Source organism: Rosa chinensis, chromosome 4, assembly GCF_002994745.2.
Source record: "Rosa chinensis cultivar Old Blush chromosome 4, RchiOBHm-V2, whole genome shotgun sequence".
Lineage (NCBI taxonomy): Eukaryota > Viridiplantae > Streptophyta > Magnoliopsida > Rosales > Rosaceae > Rosa > Rosa chinensis.
The window spans coordinates 58,546,528-58,570,588 of NC_037091.1; the positions used below are offsets into that span (position 1 = coordinate 58,546,528).

General features: G+C 37.3%; 2 protein-coding genes and 1 pseudogene across 3 annotated transcripts; 2 read left to right on the forward strand and 1 right to left on the reverse strand.

The window, feature by feature from the left end:
• Positions 1–882: 882 nt before the first annotated feature.
• On the reverse strand, positions 883–17,293 carry LOC112200707 (annotated as a pseudogene).
• Positions 11,161–11,863, forward strand: LOC112199660. The gene is made up of 2 exons (XM_024340637.2): positions 11,161–11,591; positions 11,680–11,863. The coding sequence occupies exons 1-2, from the start codon at positions 11,309–11,311 to the stop codon at positions 11,823–11,825; spliced, it is 429 nt and encodes a 142-aa protein (XP_024196405.2). The 5' UTR covers positions 11,161–11,308; the 3' UTR covers positions 11,826–11,863.
• Positions 17,294–18,771: 1,478 nt separating the features above from the next.
• Positions 18,772–23,813, forward strand: LOC112197330 (acyl-acyl carrier protein thioesterase ATL3, chloroplastic-like). Of its 2 annotated transcripts, XM_024337949.2 has the most exons (6): positions 18,772–18,989; positions 19,235–19,335; positions 19,636–19,745; positions 19,940–19,997; positions 23,299–23,336; positions 23,438–23,813. In XM_024337949.2, exons 1-6 carry the CDS (start codon positions 18,793–18,795, stop codon positions 23,555–23,557), a joined length of 624 nt encoding a protein of 207 aa, XP_024193717.1. In that variant the 5' UTR covers positions 18,772–18,792; the 3' UTR covers positions 23,558–23,813. The 2 variants fall into 2 exon arrangements, with proteins under 2 accessions (XP_024193717.1, XP_040374246.1); XM_040518312.1 differs by lacking the exons at positions 18,772–18,989; positions 23,299–23,336; positions 23,438–23,813 and having other exon boundaries at positions 19,317–19,335; positions 19,636–23,176.
• The last annotated feature ends 248 nt before the right edge of the window (positions 23,814–24,061 follow it).

Below are 24,061 nucleotides of genomic sequence, written 5' to 3' on the forward strand. Positions count from 1 at the left end.
GTCTCTCTGTAGTTAACTATGATCATTCGCCCAATACTCTATGGTATTGGAATATACTAATCAAGTTGAATCAACTATTTAGGTGATCGAGTAGGTAGAGCAGGCAACTGGACTGATAATAATTAGCGACTTTGGTTTTGTGCATATCTTATGTAAACGTACTCGATCCATACTGAAAGGTTGATAAAGCTAGCTAGGAACAGGTACATTGCATCCTTAATAAGGAAATAAGGGTTGGAGGGACCCTGGTATATATATGTCTAGCTAGACCATAAGACAGCTTTACTTGAAATGAAAGAGGGATCGTCATGTGGGTTTGATTATACCCTTATAATTAAGGTCCCTCATAGGTCACTAAAAATTAAAAAATAGGCCTTCGTGAACTATCTAAATTATATTGTTGTGATAATACTGTAGCTAGGTACGTGCCTCTTACATTATGATTTTTGCCTCATGAGAACCTTTTGGGGGAGGGGGACAATTCCTATCTTCATAGTTCATACCAACAATAGGTAATGGGCAGGTTCGGCCGTTCAGCCACCCTAGTCGACGGGGAAGAAATTCATTAGTATTTAGTACGCCCCACCATATCTTAAACTCCAAGAGGTGTACAAGCAACATAACAAGATGAAATACAAATATAGTCCCCCAATTATATACCTTTAGAGTGGGACTTGGGGAAAATCACGGTTTCTTCCTGAGGTCTCCGGCTTTTTCATTTCTTTTTGGGGGAAGTTCTTTAGAAATAAAAAAGTTCAAAAAAGTTTCAGAAAGTACAAATGGCCAAAATAAATGCAGACTGCTCGACCTAAAATTGCTCAATTTTAAATTGCACAAGAACCTTCAGTAATTTTTCGGCTAGTTACAGTGGGGTCAACTGGAAAAAAGAATTATCCATTTCAGTAAATTGCGTAGTTGGCTGCATTATTCATACGCAAACGTAGTTTTTCACACTAACCTTGAGAATAGTTTTACAGATAATAAGTTTTCAATGGGCTCAAATTAAGTGCATTGGCAAGTTACTCACACTACTAGCCACGTCTTCCCATCTACAACCAAAATGAATACATACATATAATAACCTGCATGTCATCTTTAAGTACTTTTATTACAAATACAGAATACCATACTATGAATACTTTCACCTTCTGGATCTCCCCAGCTTAGCCACCGTAAGGAAGCCTGAAATATAGATGCGTGCAAATTGATGAATAAGTTTCATTTGATCGAGTTATGAAAACATATATATATGCATGACTTCTCTGAGATGAAAGCAACAAAGCAAGCTCCCTCACCCAAGTTTGAGAGATAAAGTGTCGGTGCCAGAGTGATCATCTAGGGAAGAATCAGTAGAAAGGCAGCTGCTGGCATTTGTGGCAGACTCCGATAACCAACCTTCTTCAGCAGTCGAGATATCCGACTCAAAGGTGACACTTCCATTGGATAACATCCCTATCTGTACGTAATTATTTCAAAATCCATATTCACTCAGCCTCTTAATTAAGTAAATGACCCTAGCTAATAGTATTAATACAAAACCATACTAGGTAATTATTACTTACATCCTGCCTTAATTGGTTACTCGCTTCCATCAACTCAGCTCCCTGCAATTATATATAACACGCAAAATAATGGGTAAACAAAAAAGATATCATTGTATCTAATTTGCAAAGTTAATTGACTCTTAATTTTGGCCTTAATGTCCAGTATATCCGTATGTCTAGCTACTAGCTATATATCAACCCTACTATTATAGTATTATTCGAACTTGCTAACCTTTGCGTCAAGTGCCAGAACTTCACTGCTAATCTTTTATTCCTGAAATGATGGAAAATTATTATTTTGATGTAATAACTTTGCGGACATGCATGCACCTAAATATAATATATAAGCCAAATATGCTTTTAAGAAATGAATTTATATATTTTTAAGTATTTAACACCTTAGTTTGATTCACACGGTTAAGACATCCTTCAATCTCTTTCTCCAATCTCTGCAACTCATCTATGTTCAGCTCTTCTAGATCCTCTCCATTCATCTGCCTGTTGTGACGAAGCAAAAGGCGTACAGTCCAAAAATTTGATCGATCTATAGCAGCATGTACGTATTGACATCCACATATTTAAGGTTAACTAATAACCTTAGGTTGCGGCTCTTGTTCGCAAGTTCCTTACTCAACCTGATGCAGTCATGCTAACATGAGAAAAGCAATCGTCATTTCACTAATATAATCTGTGTCATGAAATATATTAATGCTTAAAAATTGAAGTGCAAAAAAGAAAAAAAAGGTGGTAAGCATGCATCATTCTTCCTGAAAAGAACATTCTGAAACTCCAATGCCCTATTATATGTATCAACCGAGATTTTCTTTTGCCAGACATTAGTCAACTACATTGATGAATCCATAATTACCTCGAGCTCAAGAGATGGCCGGTCCAACTTTCCCACATTTTCAATGTGCGATTCATACCTCGCAATGACATCCTTCGTACTTGACAGAACAAGATTAACCAGTTAATTAGTAAGAATGTTCTCCAAGCCCGAAATGTCATTCACATTGAGTTAATTTCAGACAGATTTATTGGTTTTGGTTCGTTTTGTTTTTCATAGTCCCGATCAGTGGCTTATACAAAATGTCTGCTCATCTCTTTTCTTTTTTTTTGAGAATGAAAGTCTGCTCATCTCTGGATACTGATTTTCTGTAAATTTTTAAATACCAATAAAAAGAAAAATATTAATATAGCCAACAAAAACCAGCACCTAGATTACCATTCATTAAATTACCTGCAACCTTGAGGAGCAGAATTTGATTTCTAATTGATAACCACTAATTTTGTTTTGGCTCAAAGATCTTATGGATTAGGTTATTCTCGAGTTCCTATAACATTAATTAGAAAAATACAGAGGCTCAGGCTCCCAATATGTAATATACTTTCAACAATAATAACAGATTTTTCTTTTTTCTTTTTGAGAACGGGCATTGGAAAGGGCCTATTCTGGCTCATTCCCACACCCATTATTTCTATTAATAGACGAACTTAATTTACATTGGGGAGGAAGGAGGGGGGAACATGGAGACTAAACTCTGAACTATATAAATATCATAAGTACATAACAAGTATCATCATAAAAAACGAAATGAATATATAACATTACACATAAAAAAAGACCGGTACGAACGAAGAGAGGCAGCCAGTCAAAGGTCGACTTTCAGCGATTTCCTTCTTGTCCGGTGGCGTCGCCGACATGGTGATGCTGCCGGATGGGTGATGGATGGAATATGGTCCACTAACCTCTGATTTTGCTTTGCCTTCGATTTGGCAGTGAGGGTTTTTTGGATTTGTTCGGATCGAAGCGGCGGCGGACTAACTTCATGCTCACTGATTCAGGAAGGACGAGGTCGGCGACGAAATGGGTTTGGTCCCAGATGGCGGCAGCGGCTGTGCGGGCATCGTTGATAAGGCTTCATGCGGCTTGGATGTATGGGGATTCGTCCCTAGATCTACCTATGGCGCAAGGGAAGCCTTGATGGCAGAGCATGACGGTCGTCTTTCTTGAGGCAGGATGACAGCTCGAGGTAGTGGTCTACAACGGGGGTGGGCAGCTGTCGGCATATGAGCGCCTGAGCGGTGTGCAAGTTGTGAAGATCGGATGAATCTGAGCTTTCGTTGTTGGGCTTGGGATTTGCAGTCAGGGTCTTGGGCTTCTAAGCACTCTTGTGCACCTATGTTTTTTGCCCAATTGTAAGTTTTATTTTTAGACTTAGCCTATTTACTATGTTTTATTTTTCTATGTTTTTTGCCCAATTGCTGAGTTGCTGTTAAGTCCCACTATACTAAGAAAGATCATACAAAACATGCTTTAGTGTTGGCCACTCCTATGCTAGAAAGATTTGTTTTTTAACTTTTGAAAGTCTCTGTACATATATACAAAATCATGTCCAACATTAAGTTCCAAATTTTAGCAACAGGACTTTCATATTCTATATATACACACACCTAAACCCCTTTTTCTCTTTTCTCTGAACTCTAGGCAAGCAAGAGGTTATACCGACCACTCAGGTGGTTTCTTGGCCAATTTTTTACAGTTCTCATTCATTCCCAAAATCATGTTGAAGCAAAGTAGCCAGATGGACTTTGGACTTAGCTCTTACCTTGAGTAATTGTAAAACCAAATTTCAATCTCTTCAAAGTAGCTATCCTCACCGGTGTTTTACTGATGTAGGACGAGAATAGACTTGATTTAGCCGGAAAACTAGAAAAATAAAGAAGCGGCGTAGAATCAAGAAGAGTAATTGAAAAATAGATAACTTACGCATAATGAGGTTACTAGCCGTTGGAATATTCAAGAAGATTTGGTTTTGGACTTTTCAGGTTACTCGTGTAAAAAAATCAAGTTTTGATTGTGAATTAGATTTGATCAACTTTTGGCCAAAATGCCCGTTTGAGACGCATGATACCTTTCCAAAATGGGAATGACGAGATCTTCAAGACTCACTTTAGTGAGCCCTAACAGATTTAGGCCAAAATATATCGTTTTAATTATCCGATTCGGGATTTAATATTTTTTGGCTAGTTTTACATTTGTTTTAGGATTCTTTTTATTTAGGTTTTTTATTTTCCTTTTTAATTTGAATTCTTTAGGATTTCTTGTTAGGTTATGATTGTGATTAAGTTATGACTTGGATGCCTATATAAGCACCATCATGCTATATATTAAGATCCGTTTATCATATCAAATTTAATAAAATGAGAGATTTTTCTCAATTTCTCTAGTGGACTCAAGAAAGATAAGGGTTTATTGCTTGTAAACCCTATTACTTCCGATGTTTATTGCTTGTAAACCTCATTACTTCCGACTGCGTCAAGGTTATTTCACACTTGTAAGAGGAAACCTCGTTACTTGGCAAAGTAAAAAGCAAAGAGTGGTAGCACAGTCAAATACAGAAACCTAATATCGAGAGATGGCTCATGAAGTGTGAGGTCCTATGGTTACACAATATGTTATGTGTCTTAAGGTTCAAACCTAAATTAACTTCTTATGAAATTGTATTGTGACAAACTGACAATAATGCAGCAATTGATATATCACATGCATAATCGGTACAATATGATTATGCCAAGCATGTGGAGATCGATGGACATTTCATTAAGAAGAAATTGGATGCAAAGTTAATTGTCTTCCCATTTTTTACAACTGAAGAGTAACTAGCAGATCTATTGACTAAAAGAGTTTCCACTAAAGTGTTTAATGACTTATTCGAAAGTTGGGCATTCGTGACTTATATGTTCTAACTTGCGGGAGATTATTAGAGTGAGTCAACGCTTCCTATTAAAAACGTAGTTATTTTGTTCTATTAGGAATGCAATTAGTCTATATATAGCGAGACCCCTTTTCTTTTAAGGATTGATGCCTATCCGTTTTGGGGGCAAATCCAAAAAATAACTGTATGACTATTCATTCAACAGTATCAAAGACATTTTACTTTAGTATATAGTATAATATCTGTCACTTATTATACTTAACATTTACCCAATGTATACTTTATAACCTCATGGTGAGATGAATAAGATATCATGTATTCTTATTTTAATTATAGCATGGTCCAAGATACTTTTACAAATGGTTCTTCCCTGATACAATCAACTCTTCACTATACTTTTTGACTTATCGTTGCTACAAGCATGCTCAGAATGAACAGAACCAAGTACCAATCAAGGCTGACCATTTCTTCTACCAAAAGAAAATCTTAGTAAGGTGGTGCTCTTCTTTTCCTTAAATATAAAGCCTACACAGAGACTCTAATAAGTAGTAATTACGAGCAACTCCAGCAATCTTCCAATCCATTTATAGCTTGCATATATACAATGTCAACTTTCTTCTTCCGGTAGGCTCTATTTCGTGTGGTTATGGTTGAGCTTATTGCTATGGATTTGAATCTATACCTTTACACTAGCCAAATAGATTCTTCATCGATGCACAAATGCTAAACGATCTCTCCACGCATCTTAATCTCTAATGTGCTCATTTCAAGTATAACTTCGACACCTTTTTTTTTTTTTTCCCTCTCTTGTTTAAACAATCTTTACATATAGGCCAACATGTTCGTCTTGAGTCTGAGCTCACACCGATATCTTCATTGGCATCACCCTATAAAGAAATAAGGAAGCTAGCTATGTGACTAAAGAAATAAGGGTTTGAACCTATGAAGCCCAATCCTGACCCAACAATGTGCAATACTGAACAAGGCAATGCCTCTCAATTTCTTGCACCCTCGCCCCCATAGGCAGTGGCGGACGCACATAGGGACGAGTGGGGGCAGCTGCCCCCACTGAGTTTTAATTTTTGTTGAACCGGTCTCCGTTTTGCCCCCACAATCAACATCCAAATACTTGTTCTCCTTCTTCCCCTCCTTCCTCCGATCTAATTGCCTCTGCATGCTGGCTTTTCTGACATCCCTTGCTTAAGTGACCCCCTGGTCGAGACTTAGCGTCTCTAGTGTCCTACAGGTTCAGGTAATGGGTTATGGTTGGATTGCTTATTTGGGATGGCATGGTTTCCTTTTCAGCTTGCTTTGTTTCCTTGTGGGTGTCCTTATCATATCCACCTGTTGGTGGAGATGGTGAAGTTGGCCTCTGAGGTTCAAGGGAGTGAGGCGAAAGGGTGCCTGCTGCGTTGGGTGCATATGTGAGGTGTAGATGGGAGGGGTTGCTGTCAAGCCTGTCATGATGCCCTGGGAGGTGTAGTGATGCGCTGCGCTGCTGGCCTCCGACGCTGGGCAAGGATGGCAGTTGCTTGCGAGTTTGGGGCGTGGCTTTGGTCCTTGCCCCTCTTTGGTTTGTCTTTGTGCATCTGAAAATGACCTTTCCCTACTTAAAGATCATTATGGATAAGCTTGAAGGCAAACTAGTGAGATTAGTTAATTCTAACTCCCCAAATCGTGAAAGAACCTTCCAGTGGACCTCCACCACAAATTTTTGACGCATTTCTTTCATCAATGGAACCTTTATAAAATACAATAACTTGGGGCCTATACTGGCTCAAAAGGAAAAGCACAGCTGCACAGGGACAAGGTGATAGCCCAATTTTTGTTTAATTCTGGCAAGGGTCCAAGGAAGTGAAAGCAAAAAGTTACAAAGGCTATCTGGCTGCACGCCTGGCTTTGGTGGCTATTTGGGTGCCCTTCACTCTCTTATGGGTGTCCTGAGTAGACACCGGTCAGTTTTTGCTTTTCACAGTTGGTTTTTAGCTTGTATTTTAAACCATATAATGGTGAACATCATTCATAAAAAATAAAAATAATAAAAAAAAGCTTACTGATAGCTTGATACTAAGATCTTTTGGGTTGCTTGGGTTATTAAATAGACCCAATTGAAAAATTAGAACTTCCATTTGCATCTTCCTCTCTCTGATCTACCCCTCTATGTACGTTTTGCAATCATTTCCACTTCTATAGTGAGAAAGATGCAAATTTTTCCAATAACTATCGCCCAAGACTCCAAATATTTCTGCCCCCATTGAGAAATTTTTCTGCGTCCGCCACTGCCCATAGGTACAATCCACCGCTCTAAAGGCTCAACATCCTTGTGGACGCTTTTAGCTGAGTGCAAGTTGGTTCCATTTTGTCTCAGCTTGGTGGCTGAAATTTTTCCTCCTTCAATCTAATACCGAAGAACAAATTAAATTCGTCATTTTATTTCTTTTATTTCTCTAATGTTTTACATCTAACACATCAACCAAGAATACCCCAAATTCAGATCTAGGATCTATGTGGTTTTACACTTGGACTTGCGCTCCACATCATCTTAGACTTTAAATTTGAATCTACGACTCCCTACAGTCAATTATGAATAATTGGATTCTGAGTTCCTAATTTTTAAAGATCGCAAATTCTATTTCCAATGTTTTAACAACCTTGAGGACTTTTGCAGAATTCTACAGGTAAAGGGTTCTTTCTATACTTTTAAGATCATGCGGTCAATTTTCATGTCATAAAAGATTGTTTAGTAATACATATTATTTGTTTTGTTATACTCAATGTCTCAAAGTTTTTATCAATGAAACCATATGGTCTTCCCCATCATAAGTTTTCTTACAACTATAATTTTTTTTCCCTAATGTTTTGCATTCATATGTTTTTAGAAACATAGCATAGGCAAATCTACATCACAAAGCAAACCATATCATCTCTCTGGCAAATCAACTTGCAGCAAACAAAGGCATTTTTTATTGCAAGTCATAGTCATCAATATTGACTACGCTAGCCAAATCGTTTGCTCCTTTGAAGCACGAATCAAAACAACCTTGAAAGACAGATCACATCTTTAAGTGGTGCAAGACATCCACATCTAAAAGTGAATTATAAACCGACACATTTTCTGGGATAAAGAAAACGACCTCATAGGTGGTATTTTAGTATTTCTAGTTTTAGTAGACATGCATGAAGTGATCCCGATCATAAAAAAAAATTATATTAGCAATATTATTTTTCTTTTCTCTTTTACTATAACCCTTCTCTTTACTGAGATTCAATACAATACTTATTTTCAGGTAAATAAAAGCAAACATAAGCTTCTTTAAATTCTTATTCCATAATTTACATTACTACAAGTCTACAATTAATACATTCTCACTCTCCCCCTTTTATTAGATCTTCTCCTCATGCATGCATGCACATGTTATGAAAGTTTGTTTCATTATTTTGAGATATTTGCAAACTCAAATACTCAATCAATGCACGGCATAAACTAGCTAGTTATACATATATGTTTATGAGAGATTCTTAGGTGGGGAACCGATACCAACTCATTTCTTCAACCAACCACTTAAAATTCGACACCTCTGTAATTTTTTTCCATGCTGGCATCTGCTGGGAGGACTCCAAAATGGCTCCAAAATTTCAGTCAAATTTTATCTTTCCCTCCTCCTAAATTTCAGCTACTACTATTGTGACCGTCAGATTAAAGCAACGGCTATAGTTCCTAAACTCTATTGTTCTAGTTTGGGGGGGGGGGTTCGTCTCCTGGCAAGAACCTAAAGCACTATTTTCATTCCAAGAAAAAAGAAATCACTCTTTCTCTTGCTTAAGCTAAACCTCATCATCCAGGTATATTCTTCATATGATTTTTCTTTATATTTATTGACTTCTCTTGCTGGGGTTGTTCTTCGTTTTTTTTCTTCCCCTTCTTCTACAGCGATTAATCCTTATATGTGAATCACTAGTTAGTCTTTTTCCTCCCTTGAGGAGATATATATATTTGAATACTTGTGCAATCTTGTTCCAGGTTTGTGAGTGTTTGTATGAATGAGTCTGAAAGACTATGAATAATTATGTTTCTAGGTGCTGGGTTGTTTTCCCCCCTTTTCTTCACCTCATAATTTAATTGTTTGAGTTCTTAAAATATCATAGTCTGCAATGGGAGCAAGTTCTTGATTAAATCTAATTAATTGTTTATTATGTTGTTATATTTTGCTGACTAAATATTTGGTTTTTCCTTTTGACAGACTTTAATTGGATTATGAAGAGATGGAGGAGATTGTTGGAGAAGATGGAGAACTAAAGCCGGGTATGCAAGTATATTCTGATGATGAAGCTTATAATCTATACAATAATTATGCTTTGAGAAAAGGATTTAGTATTCGTAAAGGGCATATAAGAAGAGATGCATCAGGTAATGTTCGATTGAGAGAGTTTATGTGTGCGAAAGAGGGGTTTACAAGAGACCAAGATACATTTGAACAGAAAAGATATAAGAAGTTAGAGACACGAACCGGTTGCAAGGCTATGATTGTATTTACTGTCGCAGATGGAATATGGACAATTTCTCATATCAATTCAGAGCATAACCATGACCTTGCTAGGCCTGAAGAAAGACAATTTCTAAAATCAGGCCGAAAAGTATTGGAGGCTCATGGAAATGTCATGCTTTCTATGTTAGGTGCTGGTATACCGCCAACAAAATCATTCTTCTACCTAGCAAATGAAATGGGAGGTCCTGAGAATGTTGGGTTCACTAAAAAAGATGTTCATAATTTTTTACAGAGGAAGAAAAATGAAATGCTTGAAGCAGGGGATGGACAGAGTTTGCTCAATCACTTTAAGCGCAAACAAGGTGAGGATCCTAACTTTTTCTACTCAATGCAATTAGACCAATATAGTCGAATGACAAATTTCTTTTGGAGAGATAATAGATCAAAATTTGATTATGATTGTTTTGGTGATGTTATTTGCTTTGATACCACATTCCGTACAAACAAGTATAATTTGATTTGTGCTCCTATAGTGGGAGTCAATCATCATTGGAGAAATGTGATGTTTGGATGTGCCTTTTTATTGGATGAGACTACCGAGTCATTTGTTTGGTTGTTTGAGTCATTTTTGGAATCGATGGGAAATAAAGCCCCAAAAACTATTTTTACAGATGAAGATAAAGCAATGGCAAAAGCAATTGGGCAAGTTTTTCCAGGTACACAGCATCGGTTATGCACTTGGCATATTTCTAAGAATACTGGAAAGAGAATTGGTAGTTACCTTGCGAATCCTGAGTTCAAGAAACAATTCAACAAGTGCTTGCATGGCTGTAGTACTGAAACTGAATTTCAAGCTTCATGGGATGATATGATCAGTAGATATAATCTTGGTGGTAATTCATGGCTTGAGAAGTTGTATTCGCTCCGGGAGAAATGGTGTCCAGTTTTTAGTTTGGATACCTTTTCAGCAAAAATTAGATCAACTCAAAGGAGTGAAAGTACTAACAATGTGTTCCATCAAATCTCTACACACACAATGGAGCTCATCAAATTTGTGCATCACTATGAGAAAAAAATTGAAGAGATGCGTTTGGCGGAGTTGGAAGATGACTACCGATGCAAAAATGGCGCACCTCGTCCCCAAGTGTGGAGTAGAATGTTAAGGAGAGCAGCTAAGGTGTATACCATTAAAATGTTTCAGCTATTTGAAACAGAGTTTGTTGGTTGTATGGGAGTTAGACTAAAAGAAGCTTTCAAGAGGGATGAAGTACATTCATATGAAGCAATTGAAGATGGTAAACAAAGTGTCCACAAGATTCAGTATAACTCTATATCCTTCGACATTTCTTGTTCTTGCAAGTGTTTTGAATCACTTGGAATCTTGTGTCGTCATACTTTGAAGGTGTTTGATATCAATAATGTCACTGTTTTACCCACTCAATATATATTGAAGAGGTGGACTAGAGAAGCAAAGAAAGGGATTGTGGTAAGCAATAACATTTCTGGAGGTACAAGTGAGAATATAAAGTCTGCTAGATTGTTGCGCCTTAGTGAGCTAATGCATGAAGGAAATAGTGTTTATGACATAGCTTCATTGAGTTGTTCAGGGACTAAGATTGTGAAGGAGCTGTTAGTAGAGGCAATGAAGCGTCTTGAGAAAGACAAGGAAACTCAGGACATGTTAGAAAATTTGAACAAAGTTGGTAATCAGTCCAATCTTGACATTCCAGTAAACTCAGGTCATGTTTTAGATCCACCATGCGCCAAGACTAAAGGAATGACAAATGAAAGAATCAAAGACATAAGGGAGAAAAAACAACGGAAGAATAAGCAAACAAAAGGTACACTTACATATCTAATACTTACATTTTAGAAACTTTAAATTTTGTTGTTGTTGTGTGTCTGATATAATTGGATTATGGACCATAGATGCAAGCCAAGACAATCAAGAAAACATGATTGATTCTTCTTTTATACCAAGAGCTCCACTTCATGTGCCAGCATTTAATCCTCACTTTGGTGTACCTCACACCCCATTTCATAATCAGGTATGCATTTTAGACTTTACACGTTAGAGTTTTATGATATATAAATAAGCACTGTAACATTTTATCTTTTCTTTTAGGGTAATTTAAGTTGGACTTTTGGGAATCCTAATTTCTGTTTCAATTATGGTGTTATGCCTTCCTCAAATCAGGTATTGTTCAACATTTAATTATCTATTTATACAATCTTGGTAGGTATGTGTTTTCATATTATATTCTTCAAGTTGATGTCATGAAACATTGATTACATTATAACTTTGAAGCTAATTTGTTCCCTATTTTGTACAGGACTCTTGCAACTCTTCAAGTACTAATAGAAGAGTATTGTGAAAGGAAGAAGTATACTTGAGGTTTTGGAGGTGGGTTTTGTTGGAATATAAATCATTTTAAGGTTTGGCAGGTGGCTTTAATTGGGATTCAATATGGGCATTTCAACTCTTTGTTCGGTTTCAATGGGATGTTGCTTGGTTTGATGGTTGAATACTTGAATTGGAATTGTATGTCTCTTTAAGGCTTCCTTGCTTAGTCGTAGTGATTTTCCTTTGTCAATAAAAAGTGCTTGCCTTTTGAGTTCAGTAAGCTAAAAAAAACAAAAATTGATTTCAACTTCATATGTTATTCAACTTGATGAGGCTGCAATTGTTTCTTACGTTGTAAATTTTTTGTTTCAGAGAGTTCAATTGGCTTGTAAAGGAATGGAGGAAACTATTGGAGATGATGAAGAAATGTTTGGAACTGATTTTGATTGAACCTTTTTCCCATCTGTGCTACATGTAATTTAATCTCTGTGAGATATGGTTTGGAGAAGATGAAATAAATTTTGTTGAATCTGGTATGGGTATATTGTAGTAGAAAATCATTTTTGAAACCTAGTTTATGAGACATGTAGCATCCAACATTTCATCTTGCAAAGGTTCTCTTACCAAACATGTGCTGCAAGTTTGTTTTGTTAGGTTCCATGTAACTTCCCAGATTCTTTTTAGTTAAATGAGTCATTAACTCAAGATTGCTGTATGTATATTATTACACTCAATCAATGAATATCTTTCTTATTCCTCTCCCGAATCTTTATTCTTTGCCACAAACAACATCAACAATAGAAATCAATCAAAGAGAAAATGGAAGGTGAATTTGGCAAAGAGATATATATATATATATATATATATATATTTGAATACTTGTGCAATCTTGTTCCAGGTTTGTGAGTGTTTGTATGAATGAGTTTGAGAGACTATGAATAATTGTTATGTTTTTAGGTGCTGGGCTTTTCCCCCCCCTTTTCTTCACCTCATAATTTAATTGTTTGAGTTCTTAAAATATCATAGTCTGCAATGGGAGCAAGTTCTTGATTAAATCTAATTAATTGTTTATTATGTTGTTGTATTTTGCTGACTAAATATTTAGTTTTTCTTTTTGACAGACTTTAATTGGATTATGAGGAGATGGAGGAGATTGTTGGAGAAGATGGAGATCACTAAAGGCGGGTATGCAAATATTTGGTTCCCTATTTTATACAGAACTGCAACTCTGCAAATACTAATAGAAGAGTATTGTGAAAGGAAGAAGTATGCTCTGGTTCTAAATGCCCTCTTGGCCTACCCCCTTGCTTCCAGCTATGTGAGATATGAATTGGTCATGATCGGACTTCAATTTTTTTTTTTTTTGAATAGCTAGTTTATGGGACAATTAGCAAACGATCTAGTTTCATAAATTTTAGTTGGTATGAAGCTGAAATTATCATAACACATGTGCTCTTTATTATTGGAATATGAAGCTGTCAATTTACCAAGTTTTTCTTACATAGCAATTTGACTAGTTTTTATTTCCTTATGAATTGAGTATGTTGGATGTTTGTGCAAAAGTTTTCTCCTTTTTTGTTCCTTTCTTTTCTTTTTGATTGGAGATTCAATTCATTGATGAAGCAAAGCTTATAGAACAGAATGAGGAACTTAACATGGAAAATTCAATTCATTTATCGAATGGAAGTTTACAACCATGACAATGCATGAAAATTGAAAAGCTGAACCAATGACACAAGACAAATCAAATAACTAGCCATCGAGCTCATTGGTCCCTATAGAAAACTCTGTCTGCATCAATTAGGCTGTGCCTACTAAGATCGTAACTAAAATTCAAGCAATCGCTGCACAAAATGCCCCCAATGTCTTCTACCAGTACTCCAATTTCACTAAGATTACGTCCTTGCTTCTGTACTTCTTGGATGAGATTGAGATCATCCCCTTTCAATTTCCAAGTGCAATAACCTTGCTGTCAAACAATTTATTGCAAAATAATACCACAACGTTTCAAGTTAGTAGAAGAAGGAGAAAGAAATAGAGATCTTGCACATCATATTATGTTGTATTCCATGTATACAACCCTATAATCATTTTAACAGATGTTAAGCTACATAACTCGAAAATACAGTTTGATTCATGATATGTAACTCTAGAACATATAAAGCCAACTCACATCCATACTCCAGACTAAAAAAACCTAAGATTTTTAAAATTTCCCTCAAAACCCAATCACCCAGTTAATTTACATATAAAATTGACCCAAAAAAAAGAAAAAAGAAGCTCATCTTAACCAATTCATACACACACCTACGAAGGAGAAGAGCCTAACAAGAAAACCCAATTAAAATAAATATTGCACAAGTAATAATTAAAGATATCCTCAGAGGAGGATAAAGACCAGTAAAGGATTTACAAATACGAATTAATCACTATAGAAGGAAAAAGGAGAGAGAGGAGGGGGAGGGGTGGGGAGACGAAGAAGAAGAAACCCAGGCTAGAAGGAAAAATGATCTTGTTAGAGATGAACTATATAGTGATAGAGATGAACTATAGCCGTAGCTTTAATCTGACGGTCACAATAGTAGTAGCTGAAATTTAGGAGGAGGGAAAGATAAAATTTGACTGAAATTTTGGAGCCATTTTGGAGTCCTCCCAGCAGATGCCAGCATGGAAAAAAATTACAGAGGTGTCGAATTTTAAGTGGTTGGTTGAAGAAATGAGTTGGTATGGGTTCCCCACCTAAGAATCTCTCTATGTTTATATATGCGTGCATGCATAGTCATGGTAGCTCCACCACTCATTGCATGCCAGCTGAAAGGCTTCAAGCTTTTAGGGCAACTCCAACCATGGGGTTCAAATTCAGATTTGGGAGAATTATAGGACTTCTCATCTCCAACCATGGTTTTTGGGGGGTGTTGGTCCTAAATTTATAGGACTTGGGCTCATCCCAAGTCTCAAATATGAGACTTTTCCAAGACCAGGACTGGTCACTGTAGCATCGGGGCCACCAAGTGGGCTGTCTCAGCCCAACAGATGAAGAGATGCGCCTGGAGCTCGTCATGTAGGAGACGCGCGCTTCAGGTGGAAGGGAGAAAGGGACGCGCGCGTATGCGCTGGAGAGAGAGAAAAGGCTGAGAAGTCTGGTTCACGGGCCCCACGTCTGCTGTGTTTTGTCCCCTGCCGACCAACGGTCATATCTATTGAAGGGCTCTGATCAGTCCATTTTGAAAATGGACGGTTAGATGTTGGGTAAATTTGGTTTTTTTTTTTTGACTGAAACGGATCTATTCAAGATCCAATGGCTCAGATTTTTTGGAAAAAAGTGATGAACGGCTCTTATTAGTTGAAGGGTTATTATTTCCTTTTTGTTCCAAAAAAAAAATTAAAAAAATTACCAGAAAATTGGGGAAATTACCAGAAAATTTCCTTTTTTTTAATTCATTAAATAATAAGAATAATTTTTAAATATTATGATAAAATGTTGAATTATTTTTTTTACCTGATTTAATTAAATTAACATATTTTTAATATAATATTCATCAAAATTATACTCATATTATATTTTAATCAAGAATAGTGAAAATAGCACCCCCATATAGCACCTCATGGTTGGAGATGAGAATTGAGTCTTATATGAATAGTGCAACTAGGGGGTGCTAAAATGAGAATAGCACCCCCAAATGGTGCCCATGGTTGGAGTTGCCCTTATGATGTGATCCAACTTATCATCAAATCATGCACTTGCCTAGTAAGAAAACCTCAAATGTAAGTATGTCTAGTTGTCTACTAATCTGATTGTAAGTATGTCTCCTGTAAATCGTTACCACATTTACCGACATTGAGTTTTAGGTGTGTGAATTTCGGTTACTCCTCTCACCAAATAATCCGTTATTTAATGTTTTTAGATACTAATTGACCGCCTGAATCAATTTTAAAAAATAGTTTACTAAACAAATTTATGTGTGTATGATTCTAATCGAGGGTCTTACAAAAAGCATACGATTATCTAACGAGGGAAGCCCCTATGATTTTTAAGATATAATCCTATAAAGCTAGGGGAGGCTAGCTCCCTACGACAGCTAACCTTATCCTTCACCTTCCCCCTGTATAATCTATATCGATCAGTCATTTATATGTGAAAGGTTGGAGCATATATAATTGAACTACTTGCAATGATCAACTAGCTAGGTTACTTAATCGATCATAATAGACATACATATCTTTCCAAGTAAAGGGAGCAAAATTTCATGTAATCAATAAAAACAGGACATCATGTCACAATCAAAACTCTTCATACTGAACTAGGTAACCACCACGTGTTTAATTGTGGAAAAACAAACAGCACACAGTTGTCATAACCAAAAACACTATCAATTACATATACTGGCCACACCATTTATACTACTACTACTACCTGAAACCATGAAATTTCGCACGAAAGTATCCTCCTCCTCATATTGACACGTTTCTCAGATGTAATTTTTATAATTTTCAAGTAAGATAAGTCAAATATTCTCAAAAAAAAAAAAAAAAAAAAAAGAGTAAGATAAGTCAAAATAAGAAGGAGGAGGAGGTGGAGAGGTACCTGGAGCTGGAGTACTCACATAGCTTGCCAGTAGCAGATCGAAAAGATGATGACAGAAAACTGACAATCACATAGAACTGAAAGCTCCCCAGCTTTCTTCAAAAGTCCTCTTCTCCTCTTCGAATACGTCACCTGCCTCGCCGGCAAGTTGTCAATCTTCTCGATCTTTATGTTCTTGCTCGTCGGCTTCATCATATCTAGCTAAAGTTAGCTGCTAGTTATTAATTATTATTCATCAAAAATCAAAGTATCAAACAACCACTGATCAACATAAATGGAATACATAGATTTAAGAAATGGGTTCATTTTAATTTTAATTATTTGAGGCAAAAACCTAGCTAGCAGTCTAGCACCAAGATCTAAGGGAAAAACTCAGAAAAATCCACCAACCATATGTATGTTTGCATGAAAAAATATATATACAAACGATCGGAGAAACAGAGAGATCGAACAAATCAAGTTGATGGGTTTTGTTTCCTCTTTTGATTTGTTAATTTGCTTACCTAACGTGAGGAACCCGAAGTTGAAGGAGCTGAAACAGGTACGTTTGGTGGCTGTTCTAAGAATGGAAAAGATTTTTTCCCATTTATGGTAAAGAAAGGCGTCAATTTCTCCATTATCCTTAACCTTTTTTACATTCTCTATTTTTTTCTCGAACAAACCGTGTAAAAAAATTTGTGGGTAAAGTTATTGTATCCTTCGATATTTTGCCTGTTGTTGTGCTGGCAAATAATCAGCCATATTATAGTGGCTGTCCTTATCTTGCTCCAGATGGTAATTGGTAAATTCTCAAAGGGTGGATAATCACATTACTTAATTGAGGATCATGTTGTGGTTGGACAATGTTAAACAGAAAAGTTAAGCAACATTGATAAAATCTTATCAGTCGTGCTTTGATAGTGTTTCAGGCTTATGCTTTGAGCTTCAGTTATTTGAAGGCTAATCCCAGGTTCTCTCACCCAAAGATTTCGAAATACTTTCATATTAAGTGGCAGCCCCCTAATATAGATCAAGTGAAGTTGAATTTTGACGGCTCTGTCAAGAATAGTTTGGCTACTATTGGTTTTGTTATTCGTAATAAGGATGGTAACCCGCTTTTTAAAGCCAATAGAAAGATTGGAAATGCGTCAATGCTTGTAGTGGAAGCCACAACTCTTAGAGATGGTCTCCATACTGCCCTGCTTCAACATCATCCTCATATTATTGTGGAGGCCTGGAAGGGGACTCCAAGTTATAAATGAACTGTGTTCAAGGCCGCTGTCAGACTCCTTAGCGAATTAAAACATTATTACATGACATTAAGGCGCTACTCTACAATTCCAATCAGTAATCTTCAGATATGTCTATTGTGAGGCTAATTTTGTTGCGGACCATTTAGCATTGGCAGCGCATACTTCTCATATTCCTTCTGCCTAGTTTTTCTATTTGCCCATCTCTGTGTCCCCAACGTTCCACTTGGATCAGTTGAGAGGAGTTGTGGCTCGATGTTTTGTTTTCTAGTTCTCGTTTGTTTTTCAAACATCAAAAAAAAAAAAAACATTGATAAAGTCTTGGCTCAGAAAGTGACGGTATCACAGTAATATTGAAAAATATCTTAGGTCATGATAATTGATGTGGCATAGCCACTTTAGTTGTCACCGAAATAGTTTTCATTTGAATTTAAAAAATAAAAACATTCAACCACCATGAATCCATCTCTATAACATCCCCTGCGATGCTGCGAATATCTTAAATTTTCGAAAACACATTTACTTTTAATACATGTTCTTTATTTATTGACTGGCCGTCGGGCCTCATTACGTAGCCCTATTACACCTGTTCGTGTCCCACTTGGGAGTGATATCGAAGATATCAGTGCTCAGTCACGTGAGTGGTACGGCGTATGAGGTTTTGCACTCGGCCCAATGTCTCTGCTAAACTTCTGTTTCTTAGATTGAAAGACCATTAAGATTGTGGATCGAGACAGTACAGGCCCAACAATCTGATCTCAAATTTGGACCCAAATTTCACCACTTCGGTTTTATCGCCCGTCTCTGATATATTTCTCAATGCTCTCTCTCTCTCTAGAGCAGAGCAGAGCAGAGTAGCAGCACTGAGCTCAGCGGCAGTAGAGATGTTGAGTTTGCAGCAGGCATTTCCAATTGCCGACGCCTCTCACGCGACCTTTCCCCCCTCACGTGCCATCCCTTCGTCACTCCATCTCCACCGCCGGTCAGTCTCTTTTCCGACCACACGGTCACGTGTCCGATCATTCCCCACCTTCCGGAAATGCACCACTTGTCTCGCATTCGATTTCAAAAGTGGCAAAGGGTACTGCTTTCTCACTACCCTCGAAAGATTCCTCAATTTTTCTAAAAGTTCAGTCATGAGGCTTGGTTTAGTGTTCTGTTCTTTTTGGGTTTAAGACTTCAAAGTCATAATTTTTCTTGGTGGGTTTTAAGAATTGGCTTCTACATTAAAATTCAGCAATTGTTGTAAGTCATGTTTTTGTTGATTATCCGATCAGAATTGTCTTGTGCACCTAAACAAAGCTTTCTCCTTTTTGAACGTTGCAGAATGAGTGGGTTTCATGATGTTGAGCTCAAAGTCCGCGATTACGAGCTTGATCAGTATGGTGTTGTTAACAATGCTGTCTTTGCAAGTTACTGCCAGCACGGTGAGACCGCCACATTCATTCATTTGTATCAAAAATTCAAAACTATGTTGTTACGTTTCAGCAATTTGCAAAGTTTTTCATTACGACACAGTTTGTGGAACATACTTGCTTATAGGCTTTGATTGGTGGCCGTATCAAAGTTCCTCAGTGTAATGACTCATTATGAATTTCATATCATACTTGGATAGCTAACATTGGCAGAATTTATGTAGGACTATGACTGAGAAAAGGTATAAGGGTTGATGAATTTGTCATGGTAAATGAAAACATGGAGCATTTGTGCTTATACCTTTTGATCAGGTCGTAATGAACTTCTGGAAAGGGTTGGCGTGAGCGCTGATGCGGTTGCCCGTGCTGGTGATGCACTAGCATTGTCAGAATCGTCTCTCAAATTCATTGCGCCTCTAAGAGTATGGCTCGATATTTCATTTTTCATGTCCTAATTTTATCTTCTTTTAATACTACAAATTTAGTAAGCGTGTACTATGACACAATATTAATGCTCAGCTTGCTTTCCCCTTATTCTACAGTGGTAAGCATGCTTGTATATGTACACTCTGATTATGAAAACTCATTCTTCTTCTGTTAGATGATGTGTGAATAGAGTGGAGACAAGTTTGTCATAAAGGTGAGGGTGGCCAACTCTTCAGGTGCTCGCTTGTATTTTGTGTTAAGATGAAGAAGGAAGCTCCATCTATCAGTCAAGACCAAGGTCAGCTAAGTCAACGTAAAATTCAAGACATGACTCAAATAATAAAAGTCAACCAAGCATATCTGCATCTACAAGCCAGTGAACACATGTCATTAATCCAACCGTTCTGTCAGAGTGAGTTAGTAGAAATTAAGCAACCCGTTCTGCATGAATAGTATATAGCCTCAATTAGCATCTGTAATTAGATTAGCTAAGCATTGTAACAAACACTCAGTGAAATCTTAAAGTTTGTTTAGCTCTCTCTTTCTCTCTTCCGTTTTCATCTTCTTCCTCACCTTCACTGGTTCAACGGTTTTGTTCACACCTCCATAGCCATTCTTCTTCGCTCTTCTCGATCTTTCATCCTCACACCATGATTTCTAACATGGTATCAAAGCCCATGGCGGCCTGACCCTTGGTTCATCATCAAGTTCTCCGCTGCGATTCCGATCGAAATCCCACGTTCTTCTTCTTCCTCCTTTGTTCTTCATCTTGTTGTTCAATTATCAGTAGAAATATCAAATCTGTTCAAGAATTAAGCAAAATCAACAAGAAAATTGAATATAGAATCATCAATTATCAAGTGAAAGGTCTACTCTCAGATCTACTCTACTTTGTTCTTGATTTGTGAAAATTGGTTCGTGAATCAAGGTTTGGAGCTATCTTCATAGCTTTTGTGTTGCTCATATCCTATTAAGCGTTTGTGGCTGCATCTTGTGGCTGTTTGTGTTACTCATCAAAGATCATTCTTCAAGATTCAATCTTTTTAGATCAAAGTTCTGAAGATCATGGTGTTTCCCACTCAAACTTGCAATTTCATGTCAGTCCGATTAGATGAGACCAACTACCCGACTTGGGTCTTCCAGATGCAACATCACCTCAGAGGTCATGGTCTCTTAAAGTTTGTGGATGGCTCTCATCCCTGTCCACCTCAATTTCTTGTTGCTGATGATGGCTCTCTCAAGAATAACTCTGTTGCTCGAGAAAAATGGATGGAGGAAGATAGTTTTGTTATTTCTGTGATTATCATTACACTCTCTCCGGACGCTCTTACTTTAGTCGTTGGCTGTTTGACATCAATGGAGGTATGGCTTACTCTTAAACAAAGATATGCTAGTACTTCAGAGTTGCATATTATGAAATTAAAGTCTACGTTGCAAAGTATTCAGAAGGGTTCTGACTGTATAGAAAAATATTTGCTGAAATTTAAGAGTGCTAGAGATCAATTAGCTTCTGTTGGTGTTACAATATCAGATCATGATGTTAAAGGTTTGATTCTTGCTGGTCTTCCTATTGAATATGGTCCCACTAGACAGATTATCAGAGGCAAAAATGATATTGGAATGGAGGAAGTTAGGTCTTTGTTATTATCTGCTGAGTATGAGATTGAATTAAAGCATAATGCTTTGTCATTATCCTCTCTTGCTGCTATGATTGCACAAAATAGTCTTGCCAATTCCTCTCAAAGTATGCAATATGGGATACCAAGTACAGGGACATCATCTCCAATGGATCATATTAATGATATGCAAAATGGCTATTATAATAGTATCCTTCATGTGCTCAATGGTGCTGCAAATCCAAGTCTTGGTGTATCTCAGTCTGCATTTATGATGAATAATGCTCAAGCACCACAAAATGGTTTCAAGCCAACATCATTCACCGGCATGAATCAAATGTCAGTTAATAACCCACATCAGTCTACATACGGTTTCATGGCTCAAAATGGTGCTGCATACGCTCATTTGACAACTGGGACTTCTCGTCCCTCTCAGCCTCCATCTCCGAAACAATTGAGAAGTGAAGTGGCTTCATCCACATCTAGTGTGGCAGCTCATGCTTATGAAGTAAAGACAATAGGCTATTCAAATGGTTCTGTAATTAATCCCAACGCAGTATCTTACCATGGCGCACTGCAGGAAGATTTACTCAGTATGGGGAAACGGTACCAGAGTTCAAATAAAGGCAAAGTTGAACATGGAGGCTCAAATGAGGAATTTGATTCAAACAGCTTTCCAGAATCTAGGAATTATGTTGTAGGTCCAGGTGTAGGAGTTGCTGGACGGGAAAATGGTCACTTAGTTTCTCATTCCGGAGTAGGGACTGCCTTTTGTCCAAGCCCTCAGAATAGCTTATATTCTGCTGCCCCCACTCTATATTGTGAAGCCAAACAGAGTTTTACCAATACAGAAGTCAATGAATGTACAAGCAGCATTGAGAAGTCTGCTGAAACTGAAAGTGAGTTCACTAATTCCTGTGAGCTGATTGAGAGCAGAAAGACCAGTATGTATAGAGGTAGCACTGGAAGTGATGTTAGTGATAAGAGCAGCTCCAGGAGTTTGAACAATAACATGTACCAGCCCCACAAGGCGAATGCTGGAAGTTGGGAAGCAATTCAAGTTGTCCAAGATCATGATGGGATGCTGGGTTTGAATCATTTCAAGTTGTTGAACAGTAAACACAATACTCAAGGAGTCGGGTTGTCACATCTCAAAAACAAGAAAGTTGATTTGTCTGCTACAAAATCAAAGCAGAATATCGGTTCATGTTCTAGTGATGGATCAGAGGAGAAAGAAAATAGTGACTTGAATAAGGATGCTGCAGAAAACAAGGCATTTATCCCTGCATATTCAATTCCCTCTAAATGGCAACCAGCTATACTCAAAGAAATTGACACTTTGTTCATACAAGGCGCGTGGCAGCTTCCTTGTACTTCTGTTGAAAGACCTCTACTGAACTGTAGGCAGGCTTATCGACCCATGCAGCTATGGCAATTACCACTCATTCCTCCTGGTTGAAACTATTATCAAAGGACTCTGTTGCAAACTAGTTCTTGGTTCTCCAAGTACTAGTTTGAGGGGGGATGTTAAGATGAAGAAGGAAGCTCCATCTATCAGTCAAGACCAAGGTCAGCTAAGTCAACGTAAAATTCAAGACATGACTCAAATAATAAAAGTCAACCAAGCATATCTGCATCTACAAGCCAGTGAACACATGTCATTAATCCAACCGTTCTGTCAGAGTGAGTTAGTAGAAATTAAGCAACCCGTTCTGCATGAATAGTATATAGCCTCAATTAGCATCTGTAATTAGATTAGCTAAGCATTGTAACAAACACTCAGTGAAATCTTAAAGTTTGTTTAGCTCTCTCTTTCTCTCTTCCGTTTTCATCTTCTTCCTCACCTTCACTGGTTCAACGGTTTTGTTCACACCTCCATAGCCATTCTTCTTCGCTCTTCTCGATCTTTCATCCTCACACCATGATTTCTAACATTTTGATCACTTCATTTTCAAGCTGCCAAATCTAGAGGTTTGTCATTTATCACTCCTGAATTTATTTTCAATCCTATGAGGTACCTGTCTTGACCCCTGAGGTTGAGTAACCTTGGGAATTGTGATATTTCTGAGCAGCCTATCTTGGAAGCAAAGGCCACTTTAGTGTGGCTTGATAAAAACTATCGCCCTATCCGTATTCCACCGGAGGTGAGGTCTAAATTTGTTCAATTTCTTCCCCTTGAGGAGTCTAACTGATTATCCTGCAATATGGAGTTGGCGGGAAAGTTTTCATTACCAAAGCTCCAGTTGGAGAATGGGGAGGATACAGGTATCTTAATTTCCGCTGGCACCAGGAAAATGGCGGGAGGAAAAATTATTCTAGTCACAGATTGATGGATTTGTATCAATGAATTGAGAATATGCTTTTACAATATATATATATATATATATATATAAGTAATTACAGCAATAATTTATACAATAGTATATGAATTACAAAACACAACATGTATATGAAATAATAAAGGAATTGTAATTGCATTTGAATTAAAAAAATGAAAACATTCAACCACTGTGAATCCATCCACTGCGAATATCTTAAATTTTCGAAAGGATTAAATTCAGTTTACCCCCTGAGGTTTGGGGGTAACTTCATGTTAGTTCATGTTCTCTCAATTTTATCAGTTTACCCTCGAGATTTTCAATTTTCCTCAACCGTGTCCAATCTCTTATACTCCGTCCAATTTGGACGTTAACTCT

What these genes read in the sequence shown, in the direction of transcription:
- LOC112197330 (XM_040518312.1), top strand. Translation starts at nt 20,815, where the DNA reads ATGGTGTTTCCCACTCAAACTTGCAATTTCATGTCAGTCCGATTAGAT.
- LOC112199660 (XM_024340637.2), top strand. Translation starts at nt 11,309, where the DNA reads ATGCATGAAGGAAATAGTGTTTATGACATAGCTTCATTGAGTTGTTCA. An exon ending in GAAGAATAAGCAAACAAAAG is followed by an intron (nt 11,592 to 11,679) that starts GTACACTTACAT and finishes TATGGACCATAG; the next exon opens with ATGCAAGCCAAGACAATCAA.